This window comes from Rhinoraja longicauda, chromosome 7 (genome assembly GCF_053455715.1).
Source record: "Rhinoraja longicauda isolate Sanriku21f chromosome 7, sRhiLon1.1, whole genome shotgun sequence".
Lineage (NCBI taxonomy): Eukaryota > Metazoa > Chordata > Chondrichthyes > Rajiformes > Arhynchobatidae > Rhinoraja > Rhinoraja longicauda.
Genome location: NC_135959.1, coordinates 74,401,973 through 74,416,795, shown reverse-complemented (window position 1 = coordinate 74,416,795; position 14,823 = coordinate 74,401,973). Strand labels below are relative to the sequence as shown.

Here is a 14,823-nt window from a genome sequence, read left to right as displayed (position 1 = left end):
TCCGTACAAACGGCACCCGTAGTCAGGATGGAACCCGGGTCTCCGGCGCTACATTCGCTATAAGGCAGCAACACTACCGCTGTGCCACCACTGCCAGGGGCTGCGGCTCTACCTCGGAGAATGCAGCGGGACTATTTAGGAGAGGGAAGGGTGAGAGAGAGGCTAGGAGGTGAAAGGTGGAGACATAAGGAAGGAAAAATAGGACATTAAAGCAGGTTGAGGATGGGAAATGAAAGCCAAACCAAGGAGAAAACCCCAGTAGATAGCTACATGAGTGATGGGCAGATGGAATTAGATGAAGAGGATAATGAACAGCACCTCATATTTCACTTGGAACTTACACCCAGTGGTATGAACATTGACTTCTCTATCTTCAAGTAACCCTTGCTTTCCCTCTCTCTCTATCCCTCTCTCTCCATCCCATCCCTCTAAACACTGGAATTTAGAAGGATGAGAGGAGATCTTATCGCAAAAAGTACAAGATTATTAATGGGTTGGACACGTTAGAGGCAGGAAACATGTTCCCAATGTTGGGGGAGTCCAGAACAAGGGGCCACAGTTTAAGAATAAGGGGTAGGCCATTTAGAACTGAGATGAGGAAAACCTTTTCAGTCAGAGAGTTGTGAATCTGCGGAATTCTCTGCCTCAGAAGGCAGTGGAGGCCAATTCTCTGAATGCATTCAAGAGAGAGCTAGATAGAGCTCTTAAGGATAGCGGAGTCAGGGGGTATGGGGAGAAGGCAGGAACGGGGTACTGATTGAGAATGATCAGCCATGATCACATTGAATGGCGGTGCTGGCTCGAAGGGCTGAATGGCCTCCTCCTGCACCTGTTGTCTATTGTCTATTACCTACCATTATTGCTTTTGTCAAGTTGGCAAAGACAGGTAGCTAAACCAAACTGCTTTTCAAATTGATTTGTGCAAATACAATGATAATAGGAAGCATTGTAAAGATTTGCTCTCTTGGAGCACTGAGAGAGAGATCTAGGTCTATTTTCAAGTCACCCATTTTAAAAGGAATACATGGTTTAAGAACAAGGTTCGTACTCCCTCAACATCACAACCCAGCCCCGAGTATTTCATTTTCACTTTCCAATTGGCACCTGAGTTCTTTTATCATTTCTTTTCACTTCAATGAAACAGCAGAAATCAATTAACACCTTTTGATCCCACAATTCAAAAGCTGAAAATCAATTTTGTCAGGGAAACAAAAAGCGTAGCACTGTCAGATCTGTGCTGGCTTTTTGAATAAATATAAATCCCCACCTCAGTGGCTCAGATGGTTACTGGAAAGCCCTTTGGCAGAGTTTATCCACAACGTTAGTTCACATCTATCAGCTCCGAAGCAACATTGGACAAATGTATTTACTTTCTTCACAAAATGCTGGAGTAACTCAGCAGGTCAGGCAGCATCTCAGGAGAGAAGGAATGGGTGACGTTTCGGGTCGAGACCCTTCTTCAGACTCCGGCCCGAAATGTCTTCGACCCGAAACGTCACCCATTCCTTCTCTCCTGAGATGCTGCCTGACCTGCTGAGTTACTCCAGCATTTTGTGAATAAATACCTTCGATTTGTACCAGCATCTGCAGTTATTGTCTTATATTTACTTTCTTTGGTAAGTAGAAAGCATTTCACATTCATGTTGACAATAATTTGAATTTTAAGGCCCATGAGTTGAGAAGCTTATTTGCTTAAATCGTGGTTGAACAATGCCAATTGGATAGTGCCGCCCGGTGGAGGCATTCCCGAGGTGCCGCCTAGAAGGGTCGGCGATTAGCGGGAGCTCGACCGAAAGCGTGGCCGTGCGTGGGACCGGGAACCGGGAGGGAGCTGGAGACATCGAGCGCTCGGAGTGGGGTGGTAGGAAGGTGAACCAGGACCAGGAGCCCGGCCGAAGGCTCATCTGGGCCCACTGGAAAGCTCATCAGATGCAGTAACCCACTGCTCTGCCGTCGGCGAAACCAGGAGCCCACTCGAAGGCTAGTCATTGAGTTACTGATTGTGGATGATCAGCCATGATCACATTGAATGGCGGTGCTGGCTCGAAGGGCCGAATGGCCTCCTCCTGCACCTATTGTCTATTGTCTATTGTCATTGTCGATTGGCAGGACCAGTAACCCTCCCAGAGACTCAGAGCCATCCCAAAGACTCGTCGGACGGTGGGACCATCGATACATGGATACATAGACAATAGGTGCAGGGGGACACCATTTGGCCCTTGGAGCCAGCACCGCCATTCAATGTGATCATGGCTGATCATCCACAATCAGTAACCCATGCCTGCCTTCTCCCCATATCCCTTAATTCCACTAGCCCCTAGAGCTCTATCTAACTCTCTTTTAAATTATAATAATAATAATACATTTTATTTGTCATATGTAGGTTGGCACAGGGTCAACGGTACAATGATTCATCCAATTCATCCAGTGAATTGGCCTCCACTGCCTTCTGTGGCAGAGAATCCCACGGTTACTCCAGCAGTGTAAACCAGCATCTGCAGTTCCTTCCTACACAAATACTGGAATGATGGTCTCCTTAACCATTCCCACCCCCTCCTTTTATTTCTTGTGTTGCAAACTGGAAACATCTTAATATTGATTACAAAGTGCCATACCACAGTGCTGCTGATGTCCTATTCATACCTTAACGGCTTGGAATACATTTCCTTTGTCATTGCTTTTCAGTGAAAAACGGCACAATGGATCTTGAATCAGGACAGTTTCAAGAGGAGATCTGAACTTGATTTTGTGATGATACCTTCCACAGGATTAGAGGACAATAATTATTTCTAATATGTAGGAAGGAACTGCAGACAGTGGTTTACACCAAAGATAGACACAAAATGATGGAGTAACTCAGTTTCGGCGGTCACAGTGGCGCAGCGGTCGAGTTGCTGCCTTACAGTGAATGCAGTGACCCGGGTTCCATCCTGACTACGGGCGCCGTCTGTACGGAGTTTGTACGTTCTCCCCATGACCTGCGTGGGTTTTCTCCGAGATCTTCGGTTTCCTCCCACACTCCAAAGACGTACAGGTATGTAGGTTAATTGGCTTGGTAAATGTAAACATTATCCCTAGTGGGTGTAGGATATTGATAATGTGCGGGGATCGCTGGTCGTCGCGGACCCGGTGGGCCGAAGGGCATGTTTCTGCACTGTATCTCTAAGCTAAACCCAGTGGGACAGGCAGCATCTCTGGAGAGAAGGAATGTCTATCTGTCTATAATTATTTTGAAGGTTAAATCCTATTTTGTCTGCAGATACAAGACTCTGGCTGAAATAAGCGTGGGGGTTAGAAAGGAGCTTTCTGCCGAGGACAAGTGTCATCTCATCCTTCAGCAGTGCAAGTTACAAGGCTGGCAGGTCAGTGGCTTTGGAAGTGTGATCTTTTCTTGCTGCCGAAGACTATGTTAATTCAGGCCACTGCACTCTATCTATCTTTTACCTGCCAGGTTTTGTCCTGCCCCTCCCTCCTCTAGGTTTCTTCTCTCCCATCTGCAATTAGTCTGAAGAAGGGTCCTGTCTAGGGTTGCCAACTGTCTCGTATTAGCCGGGACAGCCCGTATTTTGGGCTAAATTGGTTTGTCCCGTACGGGACCGCCCTTGTCCCGTATTAGGCCCAGATGGTGCTGTAGGCCCGGACACTGTAGGCCCAGACACTGTAGGCCCGGACACTGTAGGCCCGGACACTATAGGCCCAGACACTGTAGGCCCGGACACTGTAGGCGCTGCCTAACGGAGGTTGCGTAGCAACCCACCTCACGGCCTGGGCGGCTGCCATTGGTGGAGCAGGAGCACATGGCCGCTGGCTGGGTGAGGTCATGTGGGGAGCGGGGCGGTGACGTCACCGTTTGTCCCTTATTTGGGAGCGGGGAAGTGGGTAACCCTAGTCCTGAGCCAAAATTGTCAGCTATCCATATTCTCCAGAGACGCTGCCTGACCTGCTCTGGCACTTTGTGCCTTTTTCTGTAAAGCAACATATGCAGTTTCTTGTTTCTCGCTCAAATTTCCAATTTCACAATGGCTACGTAAATGAACTGAAATAAACGAGAAATAAATTAAGATTCCTCTGATCTTTTTCCGATAAATTCATACATCAAAAAGCTCACTCCCAGACTGGGAGTGTCAAGGGTGACAAGGAGCAGCTGGCAGAAAATCATGGGCTGATCTTCGGGCGGCACGGTGGCTCAGCGGTAGAGTTGCTGCCTTACAGCGAATGCAGCGCCGGAGACCCAGGTTCGATCCTGACTACGGGTGCTGTCTGTACGGAGTTTGTACGTTCTCCCCGTGACCTGCGTGGGTTTTCTCCGAGATCTTTGGTATCCTCCCACATTCCAAAGACGTACAGGTTTGTAGGTTAATTGGCTTGGTAAATGTAAAAATTGTCCCTAGTGTGTGTAGGATAGTGTTAATGTGCGGGGATCGCTGGGCGGCACGGACACGGTGAGCAGAAATGGCCTGTTTCCGCGCTGTATCTCTAAACTAAACTAAAAATCTGTTTTCTCTTTGTTTCCCTTGCATGGGATCTTAATGTTTACCAGCTTCGAGCCTCAGTGGCTTACGTACAGAAGTTAGGCCCTTCGACCCACCCAGTCCACACTGATTATCAATCTTGCATTAATATGGATAGAACTGGCTTGGAGGGATGTGGACCAAATGCGGGCAGGTGGGACTAGTGTAACTGGGACATGTTGGCCGGTGTGGGCATGTTGGGCCGAAGGGCCTGTTTCCTCACTGTATCACTCTATGTCTCGATGACCCTGAGGGTCTTTCCGTATTCCAGTCCAGTGGATATGACTCCAACATTCATTCCATTTTCCACCCAATTATACCCACATTCACATCAACTCCCCCAGTTTCTACCAATTAAGGCCTACACGTTAAGGCCAAACATCATGTCTCACCTCCTCATCCTCCCTCTCCACCATCTACCTACAGCTGAACATTAGTTACTGTGCCTCAGACAGTCAGAGGCCTCATTTCCTCAGCTCTGCTTTCCACATCCAGCCTTGTCATCTCCGCTGTTCCCAGTCTAGCACTGCCTGTTTCTACTTTTGAGGCAAAACTTCTTCACCCAGAGAGTTGTGAATCTGCGGAATTCTCTGCCACGCATGGCAGTGGAGGACAATTCACTGGGTGTTTTCAAGAGAGAGTTAGATTTAGCTCTTGGAGCTAAGGGAACCAAGGGATATGGGGAGAAAGCAGGAATGGGGTACTGATTCTGGATGATCAGCAGTGATCATATCGAATGGCGGGTATTTATTCACAAAATGCTGGAGTAACTCAGCAGGTCTGGCAGCATCTCAGGAGAGAAGGAATGGGTGACGTTTCGGGTCGAGACCCTTCTTCAGACTGATGTCAGGGGGGTGGGACAAAGGAAGGATATAGGGGACCAGAAACGTCACCCATTCCTTCTCTCCTGAGATGCTGCCTGATCTGCTGAGTTACTACAGCATTTTGTGAATAAATACCTTTGATTTGTACCAGCATCTGCAGTTATTTTCTTATATATCGAATGGCGGTGCTGGCTGGAAGGGCCGAATGGCTATTGCACCTATTTTCTATGTATTTATGTTTCTGTTTCTACCCAAGATCCACAAACAGGGCTGTCAGACCAACGCACAGACTCCAACAGCTGTGTCACCTGTACGTCCCCACTTCCTTTCACAGCTTGTCCATGCCCTTCGTTTGCTTCCTCTTGCAAACAGTCCCAGCTCACCTCCTCCCTCTTCGCCCATTCCCTTTGCCCTATCCATTCCTCTACAACTCAAATCTAACGTTATTCTCCATCCCAGTTCTAAAGAAAGGTCGTTGATCTGAAATGTTATTCCTATTTCTACTTTTAGTGCCTGATCCCTGAGCGTTTCCAGCATTTCTTTTTTTTATGACGATCATAACAAATGCCTTCATCTTGTTTTGTGACATGATTTTGTCTAACTTGTTAAGAATGCTTTGTACTTCGAACAGATTCCAACCTTACAGTTCCACAAACCCACACTGCCCATTTCTATTTCCTTCCACAAAATCAACAAGCCCTGTCAGACCAATTGTTTCTGCCTGCTCTACCCCACCAAACCCATCTCCAAATCACTCGATTTGATGCGTTGGAAGGAACTGCAGATGCTGGTTTACGTCGAAGATAAACTCAAAGTGCTGGAGTAACTCAACGGCACAGGCAGCATCTCTGGATAGAAGGAAGGGGTGACGTTTCGGGTCGAGACCCTTCTTCAGACTCACGTTTCAGGTCAAGACGTGGCCTTTCAGTCAGAGAGTTATGAATCTGTGGAATTCTCTGCCTCAGAAGGCAGTGGAGGCCAATTCTCTGAATGCATTCAAGAGAGAGCTAGATAGAGTTCTTAAGGATAGTGGAGTCAGGGGGTATGGGGAGAAGGCAGGAACGGGGTATTTTTGAGAATGATCAGCCATGATCACATTGAATGGCGGTGCTGGCTCGAAAGGCCGAATGGCCTTCTCCTGCACCTATTGTCTGTTATCTATTGTCTAAGACCCTCCTTCGGAGTCTGATGAAGGGTCTCGGCCCAAAACCTCACCCCATTCCCTTCTCTCCAGAGATGCTGCCTGTCCCGCTGAGTTACTCCAGCATTTTGTACCCACCTCGATTTGATCTTGGCGCCCCTTGTCCAGCACTTTGGACAACCTACATCTGAGACACCTCACATGCTCTTCAACATGTCGATAACTTCCAATTCCAAGACTGCGATCGCCTTATCTTTACCAAGGATGTCCACTTCCTTTACACCTCTATTTTCAACCAGGAAGTCCTCAGTCCTCCTGGAACAGAGCACCAAATTAGTTTAGAGATACAGCACGGAAACAGGCCCTTCGGCCAACCGGGTCCGCGCCGGCCGGCGATCCCCGCACATTAACACTATCCCACACCCACTAGAGACAAAAAAAAATTGCATTTACCAAGCCAATTGACCTACTTCTTTGGGGTGTGGAAGGAAACCAAAGATCTCGGCGAAAACCCACGCAGGTCACGGGAAGAACGTACAAACTCCGTACAGACAGCACCCGTAGTGGGGATGGAAGCCGGGTCTCCGGCGCTGCATTCGCTGTAAGGCAGCAACTCTACCGCTGCAATGAGCCTGACGAAGGATCTCAATCTGAAACATTCCCTCCACAGAAGTAGTAACAAAAGTACAAAAGAGAGGGCATGTGCAGATGACATGTTCTCCATGGACTCCAGTAGGCTTTCAACAAAGTCTCACATGGGAAACTGGTCCGAGGAATCCAAAGCAATTGGCAAATTGGATTCACTGTTAGTTTAGTAATAGGAGGCAGAAGGTGATGGTGGAGGATTGATACTGGTGATCGGATGGATGCCTGTGACCAATGGTGTACCACATAAATAATTACCTTGATATCCTTACTGTAAGTTGTATATATCGGTGATCTGAATACGACTACTAGAGTTATGATTACTTCATTGGTAAGTGACAATAGACAATAGACAATAGGTGCAGGAGGAGGCCATTCGGCCCTTCACGCTAGCATCACCATTCACTGTGATCATGGCTGATCATCCACAATCAGTACCCCGTTCCTGCCTTCTCCCCATATCCCTTGACTCTGCTATCTTTCAGAGCTCTATAGAACTCTCTCTTGAAAGCATCCAGAGAATTGGCCTCCACTGCCTTCTGAGACAGAGATTTCCACAGATTCACAACTCTCTGGGTGAAAAGGTTTTTCCTCATCTCCGTTCTAAATGGCCTACTCCTTATTCTTAAACTGTGGCCCTGGTTCTGGACTCCCCCAACATTGGGAACATGTTTCCTGCCTCGAGCATGTCCAATCCTTTAATAATCTTATATGTTTCAATGAGATGACACGATACACTGTGGTAGAAACAAACTGCAGATGCTGGTTAACACACAAAAGGACACAGAATGCTGGAGTAATTCAGCAGGTCAGGCAACATCTCTGGAGAACATGGATAGGTGACGTTTCGGGTCGAGACCCTTCTTCAGACACAGTGCCTCACGCAGTAACCCCCCAAGCCTCCACCCACTTCCTCTTTGCAACACAGAATGGTCTGACCTCAACAGAGGCCTTACCTTTGTATACTGATTGATAATGACCAGCCATGATCACATTGAATGACGGTGCCGGCTTGAAGGGCCGAATGGCCTACTCCTGCACCTATTGTCTAGTGTCTATTGTCTACACAAAACATTGCAGTGTTGTTAATATTGAGGGGCTCGCCACAGGCTAAAAAATAACATTGATCATTGGGTGAGGTGGGCAAAGCAATAGCAGAAGGAGTTCAATCCTGATATGTGTGACCTGATGCACCATGGGAGAACAAATAAAACAAAGGACATACATAACGAATGGTTGCACCTTAATGAGTATCAAGAGACAGAGGGGCTTGTTATAAAACTTCAGGGATCACTGAAAGTGGCAGCATAGCAGATAGAGTAGTAACAGAGGCATAAGGGATTACCTACGTCAATTAGCCTGGGCATGGAATACAAGAGCACTAAGGTTCTCATTTAAACAATGGCTCTCGGCACGGTGCCGCAGCGGTACAGTTGCTGCCTTACAACGCTTACAACTCCAGAAACCCAGCTTCGATCCCAACTACAGGTGCTGTCTGTGCGGAGTTTGTACGTTCGCCCCATGACCGCGTGCGTTTTCTCCGAGATCGTCAACTTCCTCCCACATTCCAAAGACATACAGGTTTTTTAGGTTAATTGGCTTGGTGTAAATGTAAATGACCCCTAATGTGTGCGGGGATCACTGGGCAGTGTGAACACAGTGGGCCAAAGGGTCTGTTTCCACGCCGTATCTCTAAACTAAATTAAACTAAACCATATTTAGATACCAATTACAGTTTTAGTCACCACACTGTAGGAAATGGAGATAACTCCCTTGTCTCTCTTTCTCTACCTTTCTCACGCTTGTATCCTGGAACATCGAGTGTCAGTCCTGTCCTTCAATAGACAATAGACAATAGACAATAGGTGCAGGAGTAGGCCATTCAGCCCTTCGAGCCAGCACCGCCATTCAATGCGATCATGGCTGATCACTCTCAATCAGTACCCCGTTCCTGCCTTCTCCCCATACCCCCTCACTCCGCTATCCTTAAGAGCTCTATCCAGCTCTCTCTTGAAAGCATGCAACGAACTGGCCTCCACTGCCTTCTGAGGCAGAGAATTCCACACCTTCACCACTCTCTGACTGAAAAAGTTCTTCCTCATCTCCGTTCTAAATGGCCTACCCCTTATTCTTAAACTGTGGCCCCTTGTTCTGGACTCCCCCAACATTGGGAACATGTATCCTGCCTCTAATGTGTCCAATCCCCTAATTATCTTATATGTTTCAATAAGATCCCCCCTCATCCTTCTAAATTCCAGTGTATACAAGCCTAATTGCTCCAGCCTTTCAACATAATAAAAAAAATTAAAAATAAATAAATAAATAAATGTATTATTAACATACGACAGTCCCGCCATTCCGGGAATTAACCTAGTGAACCTACGCTGCACGCCCTCCATAGCAAGAATATCCTTCCTCAAATTTGGAGACCGAAACTGCACACAGTACTCCAGGTGCGGTCTCACCAGGGCCCGGTACAACTGTAGAAGGACCTCTTTGCTCCTATACTCAACTCCTCTTGTTACGAAGGCCAACATTCCATTGGCTTTCTTCACTGCCTGCTGTACCTGCATGCTTCCTTTCAGTGACTGATGCACTAGGACACCCAGATCTCGTTGAACATCCCCTCTTCCTAACTTGACACCATTCAGATAATAATCTGCCTTTCTATTCTTACTTCCAAAGTGAATAACCTCACACTTATCTACATTAAACTGCATCTGCCATGTATCCGCCCACTCACACAACCTGTCCAAGTCACCCTGCAGCCTTATTGCATCTTCCTCACAATTCACACTACCCCCCAGCTTAGTATCATCTGCAAATTTGCTAATGGTACTTTTAATCCCTTCATCTAAGTCATTAATGTATATCGTAAATAGCTGGGGTCCCAGCACCGAACCTTGCGGTACCCCACTGGTCACTGCCTGCCATTCCGAAAGGGACCCATTTATCCCCACTCTTTGCTTTCTGTCTGTCAACCAATTTTCTATCCATGTCAGTACCCTACCCCAATACCATGTGCTCTAATTTTGCCCACTAATCTCCTATGTGGGACCTTGTCGAAGGCTTTCTGAAAGTCGAGGTACACCACATCCACCGACTCTCCCCTGTCAATTTTCCTAGTTACATCCTCAAAAAATTCCAGTAGATTTGTCAAGCATGATTTTCCCTTCGTAAATCCATGCTGACTCAGAATGATCCTGTTACTGCTATCCAAATGCTCAGCAATTTCGTCTTTTATATTTGACTCCAGCATCTTCCCCACCACTGATGTCAGACTATGTAGGTTAATTGGCTGGGTAAATGTAAAAATTGTCCCTAGTGGGTGTAGGATAGTGTTAATGTACGGGGATCGCTGGGCGGCATGGACTTGGTGGGCCGAAAAGGCCTGTTTCCGGCTGCATATATATGATATGATATGATATGATACTAACTGGTCTATAATTACCCGTTTTCTCTCTCCCTCCTTTCTTAAAAAGTGGGATAACATTTGCTATCCTCCAATCCACAGGAACTGATCCTGAATCTATAGAACATTGAAAAATGATCTCCAATGCTTCCACTATTTCTAGAGCCACCTCCTTAAGCACCCTGGGATGCAGACCATCAGGCCCTGGGGATTTATCAGCCTTCAGTCCCATCAGTCTACCCAAAACCATTTCCTGCCTAATGTGGATTTCCTTCAGTTCCTCCATCACCCTAGGTTCTCCGGCCCCTAGAACATTTGGGAGATTGTGTGTATCTTCCTCAGTGAAGACAGATCCAAAGTAACGGTTTAACTCGTCTGCCATTTCTTTGTTCCCCATAATAAATTCCCCTGCTTCTGTCTTCAAGGGACCCACATTTGCCTTGACTATTTTTTTCCTCTTCACGTACCTAAAAAAACTTTTGCTATCCTCCTTTATAGTATTGGCTAGTTTACCCTCGTACCTCATCTTTTCTCCCCGTATTGCCTTTTTAGTTAACTTTTGTTGCTCTTTAAAAGAGTCCCAATCCTCTGTCTTCCCACTCTTCTTTGCTATGTTATACTTCCTCTCCTTAATTTTTATGCTGTCCTTGACTTCCCTTGTCAGCCACAGGTGTCTCTTACTCCCCTTAGAGTCTTTCCGCCTCTTTGGGATAAATTGATCCTGCAACCTCTGCATTATTCCCAGGAATACCTGCCATTGCTGTTCTACCGTCTTCCCTGCTAGGGCCTCCTTCCAGTCAATTTTGGCCAGCTCCTGCCTCATGCCTCTGTAATCCCCTTTGCTATACTATAATACCGACACTTCCGATTTTCCCTTCTGCCTTTCCATTTGCAGAGTAAAACTTATCATGTTGTGATCACTGCCTCCTAATGGCTCTTTTACCTCTAGTCCCCTTATCAGATCAGGATCATTACACAACACTAAATCCAGAATTGCCTTCTCCCTGGTAGGCTCCAGTACAAGCTGTTCTAAGAATCCATCTCAAAGGCACTCTACAAACTCTCTTTTCTGGGGTCCATTTCCAACCTGATTTTCCCAGTCTACCTGCATGTTGAAATCTCCCATAACCACCGTAGCATTACATTTGTGACACGCCAATTTTATCTCCTGATTCAACTTGCACCCTATGTCGAGGCATTTCTATCCATACTGATTCAACATCTCCTGATTCTATGTCACCCCTTGCAAGGGAATGAATATCATTCCTTACCAGCAGAGCAACCCCACTCCCTCTGCCCACCTGTCTGTCTTTTCTATACGTTGTGTACCCCTGAATATTCAGTTCCCAGCCCTGGTCCTCTTGTAGCCATGTCTCAGTGATCCCTACAACATCATACTTGCCCATGACTAACTGAGCCTCAAGCTCATCCACTTTATTTTTTATAAAGTGGGATAACTGTTTCTGTAATGGCTATAATATTCCAGTCCTATGTTTTGAGTTTGTCCACCTTATCTGAGAGGCTTCTTGCATTGAAATAAATGCAATTTAATCCAATGGTTTTCACGATCCCTGCTATGCTCTTGCCCCTCGGAAATCTATTGTGGTATAGACAATAGGTGCAGGAGGAGGCCATTCGGCCCTTCGAGCCTGTACGCACCGCCATTCAATGTGATCATGGCTGATCATTCTCAATCAGTACCCCTCTCCTGCCTTCTCCCCATACCCCCTGACTCCACTATCCTTAAGAGCTCTATCTAGCTCTCTCTTGAATGCATTCAGAGAATTGTGAGGCAGAGAATTCCATAGATTTACAACTCTCTGACTGAAAAAGTTTTTCCTCAAAACCTGTCAATATTCAAAACCTGTCAAGTAGGAAATACACTGCAAAGGGTTCAGGGGAGATTCGCCACGATGTTGCCTCGGACAAAACATTTCAGTTATGAGGAAAGACTCTGTTTGTTTTCATTAGAGACCTGATGGAGGGAAACAAAATTATACGTAGAGTAGACAAAAGGAAATGATTTCTCCTAACAGAGGTGTCCAAAGTTAGTGCAATGTGTTCGGTGCAAAAGATTCAGAGGGGATCTCTGAAAGAACTTGGAATTAGAAGGGGGTCGCGTGAATTGTTGATGGGGGCAACTTTTCATGATCGAGACAAGCACTTGATTTGACAAGGAATAGAAAGCTATGGACCAAGAGGATGAGTATTGTTAAGCAGTGGCCGGTCAGCATGGACATGGTGGACAAATGGTCCTATTTCTGTGCAGCATGATTCTCAAGTGGATAGATCACCACTCAGCCAAGAATATGAGCCAAGAGTCAAGTGTTTTATTGCCCTATGTCCCAGATAGAACAATGAAATTCTTACCTGCAGCAGCACAACAGAATGTGTAAACATAGTGCACTGTTAACAATATAATAAACAAGAAAAAAAGTTAAATGTATGCATATATACACATACCCACAAATACACATATATATAGATCACAGAGACCATTCCCTCCACAACCCCCTAGTTGACACATCCCTTCCCACCCAAACCACCCACTCTCCAGGTACCTTCCCCTGCAACCGCAGAAGATGCAACACCTGTGCCTGTACCTTCCTGACTGTCCTTTCAGGTTAGGCAGAAATTCATTTGCACCTCCTCCAACCTCATCTACTGTATCCGTTGTTCAAGATGTGGATTCTTATACATTCGCAATACCAGATGTAGACTGGGTGTGTAGAAAAATAACTGCAGATGCTGGTACAAATCGAAGGTATCACAAAATGCTGGGGTAACTCAGCGGGTCAGGCAGCATCTCTGGAGAGAAGGAATGGGTGACGTTTCGGGTCGAGACCCTTCTTCAGACTGGGCGATCGTTTCGCTGAACACCTTCGCTCATCTGGGCCTACCTGATCTCCCAGTTGCCAAACACTATAATTCCCCTTCCCCTTCCCCTTCCCACACTGGCCTTTCTGTCCTCGGTCTCCTCCATTGTCAGAGTGAAGCTAAATACAAATAGGAGGAACAGCATCTCATATTTCGCCAGGGCAGCTTACAGCCCAGCGGTATGAATATTGATTTCTCTCACTTCAAGTAACCCTTGCATTCCCTCTCTCTCCATCCCTCCCCAACCCAAGTCACACCAGCTTCTCGTTAATGCCCAACAAACAGTTAACAATGGCCTGTTTCCTTTATCATCATTACTTTTTTGCATATCTATCATTCATTTGTTATATCTCTCTCAACAACACCGTCTATATCTCTTGTTTCCCTTTCCCCTGACTCTCAGTCTGAAGAAGGGTCTCGACCCGAAACGTCACCCATTCCTTCTCTCCGGAGATGCTGCCTGTCCCGCTGAGTTACTCCAGCAGTTTGTGTGTAACCTCTGCTTAAACCAGTGTCTGTGGTTCCTTCATACACACAACCTATAAACCCCTATGCCTTTGGGATGCGGGAGGAAACGGGAGTAACGACCGGATGGAAACCAGAGCTCCTGGAGGATACCCACGTGGTCACAGGGAGAATGTGCAAACTCCACACAGACAGCACCCAAGATCAGGATTCAACGCAGGAACCAACTGCGCTACTGTGGTGCTTCTGTACCATTCAAATTCAAATCCAAGAGATTGGGAATGATGAACTGGATGTATAGAGCAGCAAAATAATCTCACAAAAATAACTACATGCCTATATTTCCAAAGATTCTTCAGGGCCTCATTTAAATCCATTTTTGGATTGCTATCTTGCATTCAGGCATTTCCATTATTAAAATCAAAATGCTCTTTCAGGTAAGCCAGGGGGACGTGCTTATGAAGTACTGGCACACAGATCACCTTAATGACCAGTGCCTCCTCATGCTGAAGAAAATTGGCATCTGCCAAAAAGGTAATCAAAACATTAAAAATATTTCCAGCTTAGTTCCTTTCCGAGCTAAATAAAGCAGTAAACGTTATCCCCTTATCACACTGTAAGTAGATCGATTGTAATCGTGTATTGTCTTTCCGCTGACTGGTTAGCACGCAGCAAAAGCTTTTCACTGTACCCTCGGTACACGTGACAATAAACTAAACTGTAAACTGTGCTTTAGTTGTAAGATATTTTTATACATAAATTTGAATTTGTGATTTAATTTTTTAATTTGTAACAGTTCAGAAATAAATGAACAAATCGAACCCAAAAGCTTTTCACTGTACACGTGACAATAAGCTAAACTGTAAACTGTGCTTTAGTTGTAAGATATTTTTATACATAAATTTGAATTTGTGATTTAATTTTTTAATTTGTAACAGTTCAGAAATA

The 14,823-nt window shown here is 45.9% G+C and overlaps 1 protein-coding gene across 1 annotated transcript in view; it reads left to right on the top strand.

Moving 5' to 3' along the window:
* Positions 1 to 14,823, top strand: part of myo16 (myosin XVI) — a 249,127-nt gene that overhangs the window by 202,551 nt on the left and 31,753 nt on the right. Inside the window, exons 28-29 of the mRNA XM_078402895.1 lie at positions 3,260 to 3,362; positions 14,313 to 14,409. Of these exons, the coding sequence (XP_078259021.1) occupies positions 3,260 to 3,362; positions 14,313 to 14,409 (200 nt within the window). The remainder of the gene's footprint in view (positions 1 to 3,259; positions 3,363 to 14,312; positions 14,410 to 14,823) is intronic.